The 19727-nt window shown below is 31.1% G+C and overlaps 1 protein-coding gene across 1 annotated transcript; it reads left to right on the forward strand.

Moving 5' to 3' along the window:
• Nucleotides 1-7006: 7006 nt before the first annotated feature.
• On the forward strand, nucleotides 7007-14832 carry LOC143082556 (uncharacterized). Its single transcript, XM_076258276.1, has 4 exons — nucleotides 7007-7157; nucleotides 9334-9446; nucleotides 9848-9940; nucleotides 11268-14832. Exons 1-4 carry the CDS (start codon nucleotides 7154-7156, stop codon nucleotides 11394-11396), a joined length of 339 nt encoding a protein of 112 aa, XP_076114391.1. The 5' UTR covers nucleotides 7007-7153; the 3' UTR covers nucleotides 11397-14832.
• The last annotated feature ends 4895 nt before the right edge of the window (nucleotides 14833-19727 follow it).

The raw sequence follows: 19727 nt of genomic DNA on the forward strand, positions 1-19727 counted from the left end.
TTATAACTGAACTTTTTTTTCACTACACATAAATATTTATATGTGACCAAATACTTTGTTACAGCGCTAACGAAACATACCGTTAATATTGATATTGCGACTTCATTAGTTCTAAGACACTGAAGAGAACATGACTGATAATGGATTTTGTAGACTAGGAATTGCCTTTTTCTAAAGTTATATCATTAAAAATATCCCAAAAAACAGACAGATAATATATTTTGATGTTATGGCTTTTTAATGAATCTTTTGATAAAGATACTTAAATATTCTAAAGTTCTTTAAATCTTTAAAGTACATACCATCAAAGACTCTTTCATATTGCACTTTACACATGCATGCCATATTCAAAAACATTAAAGACAAACAGAAAGAGTTGGTCCTCCTTTGATTCATACATAAGAATGCCCAACGAAGATACAAGTCTCTTGTCTTTGGGAGAAATAAATATTACTTCGAGAAACCAAAATGACTCTGATTCAAACTGATAATATCAAGATGCTTACCTCTTTCTTCTTATAGATCTGTAATCAAACGAGGCGGAATTCGTACATCCGAGGAAATGAGGAAGGGATTGTCACAGTGTGGGAACGGAACTGTACGGTTTTCTACTAATTTGGTTATTCGGGAGACTGTCAAGCGGTGCTCCGACATTTGAAAAATAACAAGTTGCTTGATGGAAACTTTGACGAACTCTTATGTTCCTTTATAACGTTTCTGCTACAAGTTTTGATAGCTAAAACATTCTTTATTTAAATATGAACCAATAAAATAATAAGAAAGGTATATGCATCCACACGTTTTCCTTAGAATGGTGGAGCTCCGTGTAAAACGATCAAAACTGTCACACAACAGCGATCAAAAATGTCAAATAAACATCGAAAAATCAATGTTTGTTACCGGAATTTTCACATGTACCTTTTCTGATATATAGTCTTACCTGTCTGAAAGTTTAAAAGCCATTGTCCCAGTAGAAATCTAAATATATTCATTTTCTCCATCTCGGATATTTTTATTGACTGTACAATCGCTTGCAACTTTACTGTAATATCACACGGAGCCTTCCTGTACAATCGCTTGGAGCTTTCCTGTAGAATTGCTTGGCCAAATTTATTAAATACATTACATATGCATTGCATTGGTTGTTTCTTGCTGTCCTATCAAATTCATCTATGGTATTTGAAATGAAAATAAGCATAAAACCAGTCATTTTGACAATCAAGATTCTATCAAGGAACCCTTTTAAGGTGACTATATCAGAGACAAAAACAAAATGTGTATAATAGATATAAAAAGAAGGTGTGGTATGATTGCCAAAGAGACAACTCTCCACAAGGGACCAAAATGACACAGACACAAACAACTATAGGTCACCGTACGGCCTTCAACAATGAGCAAAGCCCATACCGCATATTAAGCTATAAAAGGCCCCGATATGACAATGTAAAACAATTCAAACGAGAAAACTAACGGCCTTATTTATATATATATATATAAAAAATGAACGAAAAACAAATATGAAACACATAAAAAAAACGACAACCACTGAATTACTGACTTGGGACAGGCACATACACAAATAATGTGGCGGGGTTAAACATGTTAGCGGGATCCCAACCCTCCCCCTAACCTGGGACAGTGGTATAACAGTACAACATAAGAACGAACTATAAAAATCAGTTGAAAAAGGCTTAACTCAGCAGATGGTCGTCAACAAAGAACAAAGCCCATGCCGCATAGTCAGCTATAAAATGCCCCGAAATAACAATGTAAAACGAGAAAACTAACGGCTTATTTATGTACAAAAAATGAACGAAAAACAAATATGAAACACATAAACACACAACCACTGGATAAGTATACAAGACGAAAAGAAAAGGACAGTACAAAATATGTTAAGAATCTAATTTTAAAATAAAAATGAAAATAATCCTCGTACAAAATAAATATTTATGTATACCGAAAAGGTGACTAGATTCTCTGGAAGGGTTATTAGCACATTTTGAATTTTACTTAATATATTATTTACCAGCAATTTAAAAAATAATAATAAATACATATTTGAACAATACAACAAAGAATTTTTCATCACTGAATCGGGATATTGTAACTTGACATGTACTATAGTTTGTTTGATTTTCCATTGAAAAAGTGTGAGGGTATCGACACATACACCACAGTTCAATATCGACCCTCTGATTGGTTTACCATAAGATTGAAAATGGTCATGTGGTGTATGTTAGATATCTCATACTTTTAGCCAGAAACTACAATGTAACACGTTTTCTTTCCTGTGTAAACTTGTAAACTTTGACACATGTCATTTAACAAATAAAAATGTGATTGGGTATGTGTAGATACACCATAGGATGAACTAAATTTCACTCGAAAGCCTTTGCTTTCGAGTGAAATTTAGTTCATCCTATGGTGTATCTACACATACCCAATCACATTTTTATTTGGTAACTATAACAAGGAATTCGAATGTGGAATGGTGGTAGCTTACCACTGATCCAAGAAAAGACACGTATATGTCAATAAACATGATATTAAAATAAGATGTGGCATAATTTCAAATGAGATGTCTGTTTATTACAAGCTATAGCTACTGGTAGAAAAAGCTCCAGTAAAATTAAATCATTTCATCAATGAGGGAGAGGACTTGTTATCTGTAAGACAGAGAAAACACAAAATCCTTCAACATGATTTTTTTTTATATCAATGTCACTGTTCAGGAACTTTTCAATATTCCCAACTATAGCATCCGACAAACGAACGAAACAGTTGTTTGCTTTTTTTAATGAGAACAACATTTTTATCAAACCACATTTATATCTTCAATATAAAAATAAGGAGATGTGATATGATTGTCAAAGTTCAAAAAATAAATAGGTTTAAGCAATTATAGTCGGCTATAAAAGGTCCCGACATGAAAAATAAGAATCAATACCTTTCGAATTTAACTGACGGCTTAATTCATAATAAAACAATTTACGAAAAACATATATGACAGAAATGAACCAACGACAACCACTGAACTACGAGCTCTTGACCTCTTGACTTGAAACAGGTATATAAAGAATTTGGCAGAGTTAAAAATGTCTGTGTGCGCTCATTTCTCCCCAAAACTAGCACATTACAAGACCAAAATATAAAAAAAATCAGATGAATGATCGGATCCTCATACTATCATTAACGATATCAGACCAGGTGGTGCAAAAGGGGGATCAAAACCACGGAACACCCTGAAACGTCCACAAAATTTTTAAAAAAATCGGAAAAAATGGGGTTTCAACCACCAAAACTCCCTCTCCCCGCATACTGGATCCGCTAATGCAGGCTGCATTCATTCAAATAAAAGCTTCAAACATCAATAACACTTTTGAGTGTGTAATTTAGGTTTAAAAAAATGATAACAATACCAAATAAGTAACTGTTATTAAATCGTAACAGAAAAAGGAGAGAAAAATTATGCCAGACATATATTGTATTGGATTGCAGTAGTTTTAATTAATATTTATATGACAAAAGTATCATGGAAAACATAAACTGATCCTGAATGTGGCAGAAGAGATAGTAGTAAACATTATCTACTTAAGAGTTATAATTAGTCATATGCCACTAGAAACTGTAACAGCAAAATGCATTAAGTGTGTAGGAAAAAGTAATTCCTTTGACTAGCTAGCTTGCTTGCTAGCTGGACCGTGAAGTCACAACAAGGTAAAGTAGGTTACCCTTTTTTTCGGAGTAGTCTAGTTGGCCAAACGATGAAAAGAAAAGCTCAAAGCGATTGTACAGGAAGGCTCCGAGTGATATTACAGTAAACTTGCAAGCGATTGTACAGTCAATAAAAATATCCGACATGGAGAAAATGAATATATTTAGATTTCTACTGGGACAATGGCTTTGAAACTTTCAGACAGGTAAGACTATATATCAGAAAAGGTACATGTGAAAATTCAGGTAGCAAACATTGATTTTTCGATGTTTATTTGACATTTTTGATCGCTGTTGTGTGACATTTTTGGTCGTTTTACACGGAGCTCTACCATTCTAAGGAAAACGTTTGGATGCATATATCTTTCTTATTATTTTATTGGTTCATATTTACATAAAGAATGTTTTAGCAATCAAAACTTGAAGCAAAAACGTTATATAGCAACATAAGAGTTCATCAAAGTTTCCATCAAGCAACTTGTTTTTTTGCAAATGTCGGAGCACAGCTTGACAGACTCCCGAATGACCAAATTAGTAGAAAAACCGTACAGTTCCGTTCCCACACTGTGATTGTGGTTACGTTATTTGAAACATAATCGTCGTAATCAAAAGATATTCTTTTACTGTCAACATACTCATGACGACGTTCGTAAATAAAGTCAGCATTAGCTAACAACTGTTTAAAAAGTAAAATCCGAGAAAAATTGAAAAAGGAAAGTCCCTAATCAAATGGTCAAAGGCTCAGACATATCCAACAGATGGATAACAACTGTCAAATTCGTGAATTGGTACTGGCATTTTCTTATGTATAAAATAGTGGATTCAACCTGATTTTAAAGCTAGCTAAACCTCTCACTTGTATGACAGTTGCATTCCATTATATTGTGAACAAAACAAACAGACATAATTGGTCAAAATGTCAAAAAAAGTGGTACGCCAGTCAACATTTTGTTTTAATCTTAATCACTATAAAAACAAACAAATTAATAAAAACGGAAGCACAAAATGGCACATAGACCAAGCATATAAGCAAAAATTAAAGACGACAATACAAAAATTTACCATAGTACGATTAAACAATGACGGGATGTACAGAACCTAGTCATATAGTTTCAAAGAAAAATAATAAGGCATATAGAAAATGCAAATTGGCAAACATTAAAAGACAAGAATAATAGAATTATCATAGAATAATAACACAATGACGGGATGTACAAGTAACGAGCCACGTCAAATGAATATCAATAAAAACAGACTAAAATAGTAAAAGTAATATTCATAAAGACAAATAAAAGGATAGTTTAACACGTTATAAAGATTATAAAAAACGGCAGTACCCTGAATTTATATTTCAAGACAATCGTGTATTATTTCTGAAGTTGATACGGAATATTTATCAACAAGGTCTTGGTACCTTCCGATGATTTTTTTTAGGATATGGTACATGAACTTACGGCTCAGACACTGGTGACGTTTTACAAAATCTTAGTAGAAGAGGCAAGCCTTTGAATACAGAACAAGTTGCATTAAATCTCAACCATACACTTTTTTTTTATCTCGATTGTGTAATATATTATTTTGTTTGTTATAGCCGAATGCTTTCATAATTCCGCTTCACCGAAATCATAGAGTGCACATAGAGTGCAAAACTATTTTCTTTCAATATCAACAAACAGGATATCGAATGTTTCAGTTGAATATTTTAAAAATTGTCACCTGGTTTGATGGTAAAGATATTTCTAGTTTCCTTGTATTCGATTGTATGCATTTTTACAAAACTTGCTTTTAATTTTTCTATAAAATTCAGAATTGAATTGGGGAATGTGTCATAGAAACATCAACCCGACCAAACAGCAGAAAACATCGGAAGGCCACCAACGGCTCTTCGACACAGCGAGAAAATATCACACCTAGAGGCTCGCATCAGCTGACTCCTAAACAAATATGTTAAATGTTTGGAATATCTACATTAACGACTACACACTAGACATATCCTACAATATAGGGAATAAAGTTTTGTTGTTACCTATTCAGATGTCTTTTAAAAGAGACATACCCTGATGAAAAAACGCGTTATATGTTTTATCTCGGTCGTTCTATGTATTATTTCGTGTGTCATACCCAAATGCTTTTACAGTTATTAATGTGCACACAGTACAAATACGTATTTATTTCAATACCAATAAACAGGATATCAAATTTATCAGTCGTATGTTTTAAATAGTGGTCACCTGGTTTGTTGTTTAAGATGTTTCTAGTGTCCTTATATTCGATTTTATGTACTTGCTTGGCTTTATAACTGTTTTGATCTGAGCGTCACTGATTAGTCTAATGTAGACGAAACGCGCGTCTGGCGTATTAAAGTATAATCCTGGTACCATTGATAACTAATTATCCCGGCAGCATTTTGTCGCCTGTCCTAAGTCATTCTTGATTTTTTTTTTTTTTTTAATTTTAGTTCATTTATATGTTTGGGAGTTTGTTGGGACGTCCGTTTTCATTTAACCAGGACACCTTTTGTTAAGGGTGCGGGATTTTCTCTCTGTGTTTAAGACCCATTCGTAGCTGCTTTCGGCTGTTTTTCTGCACTTTGGTCAGTTTGTTGTTTCTTTGTAGCAATCCTTTCATTCTCAATTTTATTTCCTCGTTTTAATCTTCAAGCAAACAAAATTATAAGACAGAAACGTTTTGTTTTTTTTTCTTTTTAAATTAAATATCTGCACAAACGTTATAAATTGGGTTTTTGAAAAAAGAATATGTTTAGTAATACTCTCGTTATGACTCAATTATCATTTTGACTCTTAACTTACATGACTGTAGCATCAGTTGTTACATTGCTTGCATTTGACCATTTGTTATACATTTTTCTAGCTTATATTCAACTTAGATATTAAGTTTCAGAAGGATAACTTATATCATGTGATATCTAAAACTATAAATACAGTTATATTCGATATAATTCTTATATGTTTATCTTACGTGTTCGAGTAAAAAACAATTCCCTTCTAATATAAACCTTGCAAGTCCACTGGACAATGCCAGTAAGAGATGGATCTTAATTGTGATACATTATTGTCAATACATATTGTCATATATTGCAAGATGATAAATTTAAACATAAGATCGACGTTGTGCAGCACAAACAAGATTGTGTGAAGAAGAAATGTGACCTTGATTTCATCATATTGGTAGGTTACTGTATCACTGATATAAACCCAAACATTTGCCCTTTATTCACTGCGTTCTTTATAATACAGGTGAGCAAAGTGAGCAAAAAACCGAAAAAAACAACAAACAGGTAATATCTCGAGTTTCAAAAGAACTTCCTTATCCGTATGTACTAAAGAAGTAAAACCCAGACTAGATCGAAAGAACGTGTATGTGTTTCATCCGACCTTGATATATTATTCTATCGTAAACATTAGGATTTCACACTATGGGTAAATACATATGTAATTATTAAATGATATGGCAACATTAATAATTTATTTCATATAGTTTGTTTGCAAAACTAAAAATATTGGTTCTCACTTATTCTTTATACATTCATAATCAGAGATGTAAAAAGTAAAATCACAAAAATACTGACTTTCGAGGAAAATTCAAAACGGAAAATCCCTAATCAAATGGCAAATTCAAATGATAAAACACATCAAACGAATGGACAACATTTGTCATATTCCTAACTTGGTACATGCATTTTCTAAATGTAGAAAATATTGAATTGATCCTAATTTCAGTGTATGATTCGTCTATCTTTCGATTTAGATTTAAAATGACCATAAACAAGGTCACAAATTCATAGAAAAAAGTAAAATAACAAACATACTCCATTGGAAATTCAAAACGGAAAGTTCTCTATAAATTGGCAAAATCAAATGTTCAAACGCATCAAATGATTTGGAACTTCGACAATTGTCTTGTGAAAAAAATGTCAAATCACAAAAATATAGGACTCCGATCTATCTTAATGTATTTCATTATCTAGCAAATGGGGTGTCGATGGAAGATATTCGAAGGATTCTGTAAACTTGAGTCACAACTGAAATAGGCAGAGGACAATTCATAACTTAAAATATTGTATAAAAATCTTCTTCTGTTAAATACTGTATGTTGCCTTCTATTTTCTTTTTAAATACTTTTTATCATTGGACTGTTGTCTAATTGATGTTGATCCCACATCTGCTGTCAAATACTCTATTTTCTGTTTGTAAACTTCATACATATGCAAAAGAGAAAAATGCGAAAGTGATATACCCTTAAATCGATAACAAACTGATGATACCATAGCAAAAAACGAAAAATAACAAAATAGTGCTTAAGTGAAGGGGAAAAAAGGTAGTAATACGCTTGCTTATTTGTATTGTTAGACACATTCAGGTGTAAAGAAACAACTACATAACAAAATTACGGTACAGTAGAAGTTCCTTAACGAGAAACCGTTAAAGTTCGTGTCTTTCTTATCTTTCTTACAAGACGCGCGTCTGGCGTACTAAATTATAATCCTGGTACCTTTGATAACTATTTACACCACTGGGGTCGATGCCACTGCTGGTGGACGTTTCGTCTCCGAGGGTATCTCCAGCCCAGAGTCAGCACTTCGGTTTTGACATGAATATCAATTATGTGGTCATTTTTTTTATAAATTTCCTGTATTCAAAACTTTGAATATTTCGAAAAAGTAAGGATTTTCTTAACCCATGCATATATTACCTAGGCTTTAGTCTTAAATCCTGAAAATTATATTCATGCATTAATGTTAATGGCTTAACGGAATTTGAGAGTAATTTAAAAGAAACATACATTTTGTAAGTAATCAAATAATAAAAACTGAAGTTTGAATATTAACTAAATGAAATGAAATCATTACTAAAATATTGATGCTAAAAAAAATCAATGAGTATATGTAAACTTGTTGGATAGTTGTCTTTTTTGCAATCGCAATACATCTAGATTTTGACTTTCATATTGATAGAAACGATTTTATTGATTTTTTTGGTTACCATTTTTAACAGTGGTTTTTTTTCTAATATGACAAGAGGTTAAATGTATATCGTACTAGAATAAAGTTGAATCATGATCCAACTCGTTTTCTCTTTTTTTTTTTCTTCACGATAGACGAATTCCACAAACAAAACGACATCAATAACGACCAACATTTTCAGGTTTTGGACAGGTTTGTTTTCCACTGAAAATACCGTCTGATTATTGACAAATATATTAAATGAGTCAAAAAGCACTTTCATTCTCTGAAATTGTAAATTTCGCTGGCTGTTTTTCCCCAATCATATTTTGGACCCCCTTCTTCTAACAGGGCGTGTCTAATTAGTCATACTCGATAACATTTTAGCAAATTAAACCTCAACTTAGAGACCTACACAGGGTTAATAAGTTCGAGGTACAATAAGTAAACAAAAGATATCCTTAATGTAACGAGATCGTCCGAGGTATCTTTAATAATTATTTTGCGTTGAATAACAATGAAAATTGCAAGAAAAGGTTCGTAATGCACAAAATAATATATTTTATGATCAACACCATTAGTTTAACCATAACCTAGTCCCCACCAAATACTGTTATTGTGTCAAAATGCTGAAGTATCTGTTGTTTTTCCAGCTAAGTTGATTATCAGCAAAGAAATTATAGTAAATGTAGATGAGCTACAACGACAGTCTTCGATCAATGCGAGTAGCCATATTCGTTATGTTGACGTTTTAAAAACAAGCGAGGTAAGCTTATTCTAAGCTCACAAAACACATAAAAGAAGAAATCTTTCTTTAATTTGTGAAATTATCTCCCATTTATGACCTTTCAATATGATCACTTAAAGTGATTTTTCAACATGTTCAAGAACATGTACATTTATAGAAATTATACAATTGCATTTTCTTGTATAAATGATTCAAATGATAAATTATATCTCCTATTTGTTTTTAACTCATATTTTATATCAAAATTAAGGCGGTCAGTACAACATTTGAAATAATGTGATAAATAAGAGAATAATTGCACGTAAACTCAAATAAATCGACAAGAGGGAAATAACTATTATTCATATTTTGTCAATCAAAGACTATCTAAACAATGTGAAATCCCATTTAAACTACCAGTGTTTTTATTTACACAACAGGAATCGGAACCCGTTGATTTTATATGTCCTTCTGGTCTTGCTATTTTGTGTTGTCTTCCGCTTGGAATATGTGCCATGTTGGCTGCAGACACTGTAAGTATATTATTATGTATCAACAATTTAATGTATCTTAAACTCTGTTTTTGCAGAACGACGATCAAAATTATATTAGTTAAAAAAATGACCAGGTTTAAAAGATATTCCCGTTACTCTTTGGATTTATAACGTATGTCTAGTTACTTATATGAATTAAATCCATTAACTCTTCTATGGCCGGATTTTCATTGTTCTTTTCAAATTTTCAAATTGATGTAAGTCTTTATCAATTAAATCAAATCATTATATCGGAAGATAATTAATAAAAGAGAGGCGATAAAAACCAAAAGGGATATTCAAATTCATCAGTCGAAAGCAAACCAACAATGCAGTGCTAAGAGGGTTCAAATAATGGAGGAGAAGCCGACAACGCCTTGGCAAAAAGATGAACATCTTCGATTTGAATAGAAAAATAAAAGAATACATTAAAAAAATATAAACATTTCTATGAACAGTTTAATAAAGAGTAAAATAACAAAAATACCAATCTCCGAGGAAAATTCAAAACAGAAAGTTCCTAATTAATTGGCAAATTCGAAAGCTCAAACTAAACAAACGAATGGATAACAAATGATATATTCCTGACTTGGAACCGGCATTTTCTTATGTAGAAAATGATTGATTAAGTTTGTTTTTTTAATCAATCATAATGATTTTTGTAGATTCTCAGCAAATGAATCGAATTATATGTTTTACAAAAGCCTAGATTACAGTTTTCCCCTTTTTTTTAAATTTCCCAATGATACAATCTATTATCTCTTAAACAGATAAAGGATATGTAATGAATATTTCAATAATTAGTTACCAAACATTGATATTGCAAAAAATATCCTGAGAAAATATACCACGAATATCGTATAAAACGTATATGTGTGTGTTTGTGATAATGATGATAACGCATACAACGAGACAATCATTTCATTTGAGTTATTTAAAACTTCATGTTTGGTATAAGCTAAGACTCCTAGTTAAATGCCCTAATTTGACCTGTAATTATTTACTTTTAACACATTGGTACTTGGATGGAGAGTTGTCTCATGTATTGTAGGAACAACTTTAATTTGGAGAATATGAACTCAAATTTGGGTCTCCCTTTTTATCTATAGTTATATTCCCTCATTTACATCACAATCAAACAAACAACAGTATATGCATACTACTTTGATTTTTTGGGTTTTTTTTCTTAATTTTTTCGGGGAGAGGGGTTTCGTGTTTTAATTGCACCAGGCCGTTGGTGCATTCATAAGATACACCACTTTGACAATTTATCTCCAATAAATATTCATAGACTTCTAGAATAATTGAAGCAAACCATTACTTGTAGGCAATCAAATCCAGAGCTAGTGGAGATCATGATAAAGCTAGAAAGAAGAACACAGTAGCATTAGTGTTGATAGTTGTTGCGTTGGTGATTGGATCATCGGGTTTATTAATTTACCTCAGTCATATCTGACAAAAAGTTATCTTACAGCAACTTATTTAATTATAGTGTGTTGTTATGTTATAATAACCTTAGATAATAGCATTATTTACTTATTTATATACATATATATGTCCATGTGTAGTTGACTTTATCTTTCCTCCTATACATATCTAGGAATATGATTGGTTAAAAGCGTCGCGTGCAAACCGTGTATATTTGATATTAGGTTAGTAGGGAGTCGGGGCTTATTTCATACACGGTTAGTTGTGGTGTTACGTCCCTTTATAAAAACAAAACGGTTCTGAAAAAAAATCTTAAAGGTTTTCAGCAGACAAAGAAATTGATGATTAAGATGGAAATAAATGGAAATAAATTCATAAAACACATTTAAACCTTACAAGTTGTTATTGTTTGCATCTGTTTTTGAGAGCGAAGCTCGAATCCCCATATGGAACCCATATATACCGTATTACGTCACTAGCACACTATGTATCTAATAATATCTCTTAATTAAATTTGGATATCAAGCAATATAATTCTTAAATGTGATCTCGTTAGAAGCACTAGTGAATATAACTTTCGTCTGTAGTACTAATCATATGTGTGTTTTCTTTGATAGGTTTTGAACTTGCTAAATGTCGAGTTTTTTTTTTTTAACTTAATTCAATTAGGTACACTCTGACCAAAACAAGTCGCTTCATTTTCATCAATATATCTCTATTTTGCGTTGTTCGTTAGTTTCTTCATTTACTCATTTACCACACACACTTATATATAGTAAACAATATTAATTTATTGATGGTGTTAGCCACCTATTTATATATTCGGTAAAGTTTCGAGACGAAACCGTTGATTGATAGCATATAACAATGCTCTTTAATCTCGTTTTCAGATGTATTGATGATTGAATGTCACCCAATTACCCCATCCCATTTCTGTTTTGTTTTTGACTGGAATATTTTTTATTGGTTTTAATAACTATGCATCCTCGCAAAAACAAAACAAAAGAATAAAGAAAAAAAATTCAAGAAGAAAAGAATAAAGAGGGGAAAATAAGTCAAATAAAATGAGATCACTTGCATTCGTATTTTTTTCTCAGTCTCTTATAAACACATGTACATAAATATATACTTACAGATGTTTACACAAATGCGCATGTTTAAAAACAAATGTACTGAATACATTTGTTTCAAGATCAAAACGTTCTTTATAGTAATCCTTTATAATATAGGGTGGAGTACAAAAATTTCAATTTGCAATTTAATAGGCATACGACATGTAGTGGTTTTTTTTTAAATTATATAACTCTTTATTTATTTTAATCAGTATACACCACTTCAGTAATTATTCAAGATTTGATTGAGCTCCCGTAAAATATACAACCCAGGATACATTCATAGTTGCAGTACATTTGTAGTAACCCAAAATGAAAATAAGTGAATTTGTATTTTAATTTTAATTTAAATTCAATTGAAGCCATGCCTCTTTTTAACTTCCAAATTGCTTAAATCCAGGTGATGTACACTGTAAGTAACACCTTTTGAAATAAGCATAAACACGTTCGTGGGTTATCCTTGAAAGGGTATCAACTTGAGAATGACGTTTTGGCATTATCGTATACATTTGTTCTATTTCATCTCTTTAATAACGCATATTTCTATATTTTACTTGTATATAATAGAAATAGATCTATTCCTTGAAAGCAATTTTTTCTTTTTTTTTAAGTACCCAGCTTCTCCTTAGAAGTCATTAATACTATAAATAAAATGCTAAGTTTTAAGAAACTCTAGATCTCAAATATATCGTAACATGGCTGAAATACATCATATCACCAGATAACTGAAATAAACTAGGGTCCTTGTCGTTGACGCCATTCATTTTTTTTAAACAAAAACGCGTATAAGTAACAAAATTCTGAACTGCTAATGCTAATAATATAAAGTTTCAAATGTAGGCAAATTATCAGACTCTTTATCCTGCATGTCGACTTTTAATAATAATAAATGATAATGAAAACTTATAAAGCGCCCTATGTAAAAAATAAAGGTTACTCTATTGCGCTGTACATTCACATAGACATTAAAACAAATCAATGACAATAACATAAAACATAAAACATACATACTTTTACGTCAGTTTATAGTAGTTGACTTCTTTTGTAACAGACATTTTTGGAAGTTATTTTCCCAAGTCGACATTTTGCCACTCACTGGTAATAACATATCGGTAATTAATGCATTTCCTATCGTTTTGACTAGTAATACAATTTACTTTGTAAAACTGCTTATTTTATTTAGTCAATCTTGTTCGTATTAATTTTTAATAGATCTATTATAAAATTATTTGTAGGGCCTTTTTTTAAATGACATGACAACTTCAAGGGTTATATATGAAGAGTTGTAAGTATTAAAAGTAAACCTGTTAATTACCCGACCCTACTCATATGGTCCGGAACATATCTATTTTAACAAAAAGTTGATTTGGTATTTGATTTGACATTTTGTGGGTACATGACAATTTAGTCTGATTAACGTAATACAATAAAAGATATTAAAATAACTACAAATTACTGATATGAAATGTTTTTTTGTATTGTTATTCTTTTTTTTTTTTATTTGCATGTCTCTGAAACTACATATGACCATTAACAGTTAACATGGTTAATTATATAACAAGTTCGGTTACGTAGATAATGAAGATACTTTTGAAATCTTTAAAACTTTTGAAGCATTAAACTTGCTCCTTTTCCCATTGCTTTGTTAAGGTAGATTCTGACAATAGACCATTTTTAAATATAGAGAAAGCTTTTACTTCTTTTCTTTTTCTATTTCATAAATAGTATGCTTTATCTTTACTAAATAATACTCAAATAGATTTCGTTCCAATCATCTGTTTTATATCAAAATATTACGTTTTCTGAACTTATAATATGATTTCCAAAATTTAGGTCTTCAAGAATTATTCTAACTATTTTAAATATTCTTTTACATGGCAATACACCATGTAACAGTTTCCACTTTAATATTTTATATTAATCATCGTTCAAATATCTAAATTGAAACGTTGAATAGTGTTGTTGTATTTATGTATAAGTTAATATCTTCACATTGCAAAATGTTGTTTTTTTTTCACTTTACAAACATGTTGATGTTATATGTTAGATCGTAAAAGTATATTTATATTTCTAATGTTGTTACACATGTTTTTAATAAAATTATAATTTTGTCTTTAATAGTAAACGTTTGTTCCCATTGGTTTTTAGTAAATTTAATTTTGATTGGACATGTTGGACAATTTCTTTTACTATCATTTTGTATATTCTGAGAGCCGATTTCAACAAGATGATTGTGTATTTGATATAAAATTATGAGAAATATAAGCATTTTCATCCTGGATATTATTCATTCATATATGTAATGTTAAAACATTTATTCTAGACTAAAAATATAATATGTTATTTAATGTATTTCTTTCTCCATATTTTGCTGTTTAATTTTGTCTCGTCTCAGTCAGGGACTTTCTATACTTGAAAGTCCCTGTCTCAGTTAAATTATTTAGTCCGTCACATTTTTTTTTTTTTTTAATTGTGACGAAAACAGATTATAGTTTGTTGGTTAGTTTGCCATGATGCAACTTTGGCACAACCTTTTGGAATTTTGGGTCCTCAATGCTCTTCAACTTTGTATTTATTTGGCTTTTTTAACTATTTTGATCTGAGCGTCACTGATGAGTCTTATGTAGACGAAACGCGCGTCTGGCGTATAAAATTATAATCCTGGTACTTTTGATAACTATTTAACTAATAAAGTGTGTATTCTCGTGTTTGTGCTGTGTTGTTGGGTGTATCAATTTCACTTGTACACGGACGACAAAGGCCGAGTAAACTCTTTAACCAAACTCTTTAGGGTTACCCTAAAATTCTACTGGTAGCGTGATTAAGGGAATCCTGGTCACATAAATAAATAAATGGATCCTGGTGTAGTCTGAACGAAGTCTTACAAGTTAACATAAACACAAAGTCGATTTAAAATCCAATACAGTATTATTCAAAATCCAAAGTACATGTAACAGTAATACAAATTGACAACCTCTTAAGAGCGGGCTAAATATAACGGTGGTATACTCGTGAATCGTAAGTACACGCCTCTCGTACACAAAAGTGTCTCTCCTCGTATATCATATATCTTTCTCTACAACTATTTCTCTCTTTTATACTACTCCAGTAACCTGATTAAAATATGGTTAAATGACTCTGAACAAAGAAATATTCTACAGGGGCTAAATTACAGGAGCCCGGAGCCCAGAGCCTGGAGCCAAGATCAACCGAAGCTGAGGTCAACCGAGGCACCTGTAAAAACAAAGCAACAGGGCACCAGCTGATTAACATGATTGATTTGACATTTAACAATTAATTACAATCTTATTGAAGACGATAAAAATAGATCGAAATAAATTACTTTATAACGATTAATGAGAATAAGTAATTTGATTATACAATGATAATGAAACCCACTGATGCATATGCATGTAATAAACGAAAAACGTTACTGACTTCTTAATACTTTGTGTATTTTCTATGTTCCAATAAAAATTCTGTTGATTGGATGTTGGTTGCTTAACATCCAGTTGCAATAAAAGAATTCAATAGTTTGTGTGTAGTTTAAACAGTAAATCTGAACATTAACGTTCAAAATCGGTAATTTATTATTTTTGTAAACTAAAGTTGTTATCAATTCCATGTTTTAATAATTTATCTATCTCAATAATGTACAATCCTAAATTTGAATACTGTTCACAAACAACATATATCTTAACCTTTATTATGTATTTTTCTGCGACCTTCAACAATGATTAAAATCCAAACAGTATAGTTGGCAAACGAAAACACTTACGACAAAACTATAAATAATAGAACAAATGACATGGACAACCAATGAACTAAAGATCTTCTGGCTTGGGAGAGGCACATATAGAATAGGGACCGAGTTAAACATTCTTGAAAAAGCTTTGCCATCCGCATAATTGGGTCAGCAGTGTCAAAGCACAACATAAGTACAAAGTGTAAATTAAGTTAGAATTTGTCCAACTCCAGAGATCTGTGCAAATCATAAAATCAACTAACATTAAAACAATAAGCACAACGCAACTACTGAGTTCATTTAAAAGGGCACTAGCTACGAGATATATAAAATATCTAGAGTATGATTTTTTTTCAATTATTAAATGAAAGTTAAATAGTGAAATAGTTATTCGATTTTAGCAATCAGCATGGGTTTTTTTTTGTCAAAACAAGATAAAATTGAGAATGGAAATGGGGAATGTGCCAAAGAGACAACAACCCGACCATAGAAAAAAAACAACAGCAGAAGGTCACCAACAGGTCTTCAATGTAGCGAGAAATTCCCGCACCCGGAGGCGTCCTTCAGCTTGCCCCTAAACAAAGATATACTAGTTCAGTGATAATGAACGCCATACTAATTTCCAAATTGTACACAAGAAACTAAAATTAAAATAATACAAGACTAACAAAGGCCAGAAGTTATATTGATTATGAATTATTCACTTGCAAGTGGATATTTCGATCTCATTGAATCTGTATTCATGTGAACTTCAACTTAACCCCTTACCTAGAGATGGATAACGCATGCATTGTGCGTGGAAAGTTATTTAAAGAAAAAGAATGTCAACATTGAAAGTGAGATAAAGGTAAATCATTTGATTAACTGATTCGATCCACAAAAAAATCATTCTTTTACAGTTAAAAACGATGATAAACATATATTTTTAATGTATAATATGAAATCAAACAGACTGAGAAAAAACCAATAGCACGAGTTCGCTTAATCTATTTATATCTATATTTATGTTTACATCGCTTATATGGTAAAGAAATGACTTCAGAGGTCAACTCGATAGTTAATTAGATGGCGACTAGACTCAAATACGCACGAATTAAAGCTACATATTATTGAGCCTATGTGCACTGTAAATTGTTTATTTGAGACTTTTAATAGTTTGGATAAATGTTTTACATTGATATAAATCAAATATGAGAATTTGAGTTAAATCGGTGAACGTAAATTTGACAGCTAAGCTAGTGCCCCTTTTATAAACATTGGACTATATGTTCTTAATTGACAGAAAAATTGTTGCTGTGCAGTTTCTTCAAAGTTTGTTTTTCGACTAATGAATCTGAATCTTTCCTTTACAAATCTCAAGACTTACATTCAAACGCGCGCGATCATCGGAAGGGTAAGTTCAACAGTTAAACACTATGCAACCGTCAAGGCAAGTAGAAATTTGGTGAAAACTCTTTTTTGCCATCGATAAATGAAGGTCGAATCATAATTCCCATATTGATTTCATTTGTTACCAAGATATGTTTACCGGTAACCCAAATCGTGATGGATGGCGGCAGTTAAAAACATTTTGAAAGGATACATTTACCCTTGCAACTTGTTAAAAATGTTTCAACGATTTGCAATCCGGTTTTTTTTCTGGTGGCAAATTATTCAAAACATATGCACCAGAGTTCATATATATCTTCTTAAAATTGATACTTGGCTTTAGCTGGTGTAACATTTTTAATGATTAAAAGAACATAACTGACAAGTTTGAAGCATTCAAAAATAATGAAAGTGTCCCTCTAGCTAGAAGCACTTTGAGCTTGTGTCGCTGTCCTGAATATATGTGGATTTTCAACAATGGGCAGTCTCCATCATTAAAGACTTGAATATAATTCATGACTTGATTAACATTTCTATATATCGTGTCTTACTGATCATATTATTTTCAATAGTTTCTCTCTTTATATTTTCGTTGTCCCAAAAGATAAAGGTGAAAGTCGTATTTAAAGGGTTATAACTCATGACAGAGGGAAATGAGTCCACTATTTTGAGATATATGAAGGTTGTCTTGCTGATTATTAATGCTATTTGAATTTCAAATTTCTGTTTATCTGTTGAAGTTTTTCGCGATGATAAGTGAAACGCAAATACATCGGTACGAAGTGTAATGTAATGGAAAACCCTCTAGCGTTAACTCATATGTATCTTGTCCTTACTGATTTTGTAGGAATAACTTCATTTATAAATTTCGGCAAAATGACTAGTTTATTGATTATTTTTGTGCGAACTCAAGTTTCTCCTGTACAAAGTAGTCATACAGTTTGACGTGAATGAACGGTGGGAATATCGCACCTATCTGAATATTTTTTTCCAGTCATATTTTCTGTATTGATAATTTTGAAACAAGAGGTTAAGAGAAGTATACCCAATTATGTTTACTGTTCAATGGTTATTAACGAACTGTTTTAGTATTGTGTCTGTTCTATATGAACATGGGAAGGAATCAACAAAAGTAAAATATGTTTGGTAACCTTTAGAAAACATACACATGTAAACATATATTAAATCAATGCATCATACATGCGATCTTCGTATTTACTTTTAACAACAGATGTACATGTATAGCTGTGCTATAAAGGGAAAAGGCAACAAACGTTCCATACACAGACTTGTAATTGTGACAAACCAAGAAGGTAAAAGGTATGTCTGTGGGTTTATTTGATTTGTTTACGCAATTTTTTTTTAAAAGAACGAAGTAAACTATTTTGTATTATGTTTTTCTTCTAATTAATTTCTTTCGATATTTTTTAAGTTCCTCTCATATTTTGTTTCTATTAACCGTTGACTAAATGACTGTTCTTGTATTTAGTAATAACATGCCTGCATCATCAGACCAAGGGTTCTAATGACTAAAATGTTCGTGACATATAAAGATTTTTTTTCGTAATTTTTTTTATCATAGACTAAAGTTTATAATTTCTACACCATACACACGTTTTGTCTACATAAGACTCATGAGGAACACTCAATTCACAAGGTTTTGCCATAAAAAAATGGTAAAAGGTGATTAATTCAAAAAGCGAAGTAGTATTGACAAAATATCCAAGCATAAATAGTCCAAAAGTATCCCGAAATGATTATAAAACCCCATATAGGTAAAAATGTTCCCCTTATCAACTGTGAAGAACTCTTTTCTTTATTGTGAAATATTTGACAAATTATAATAGATTGAATCTGCAAAATTATTTTACCAGAACATTTGAACGGCATATGGAAAATGAGGACATGATAATTATAGATTGAAAGGTTGCGTTAACTAGTTATCCGTTACCTTTTGATCTTGCCATTTGCTTATGGCCTTTCTGTATAGAAATTTCTTATGAGTTCAGTATTATAATGTTGTTATTTTAGTTTTTACATAGGCAAAATACGAATCTGTAATTTGTAATGTTTATTTGTATTGTAAAGTTAAACATACCAAAACAAATAACAAAGTGTTACTGTTTTTTTCTTT

Source organism: Mytilus galloprovincialis, chromosome 7 (genome assembly GCF_965363235.1).
Source record: "Mytilus galloprovincialis chromosome 7, xbMytGall1.hap1.1, whole genome shotgun sequence".
NCBI lineage: Eukaryota > Metazoa > Mollusca > Bivalvia > Mytilida > Mytilidae > Mytilus > Mytilus galloprovincialis.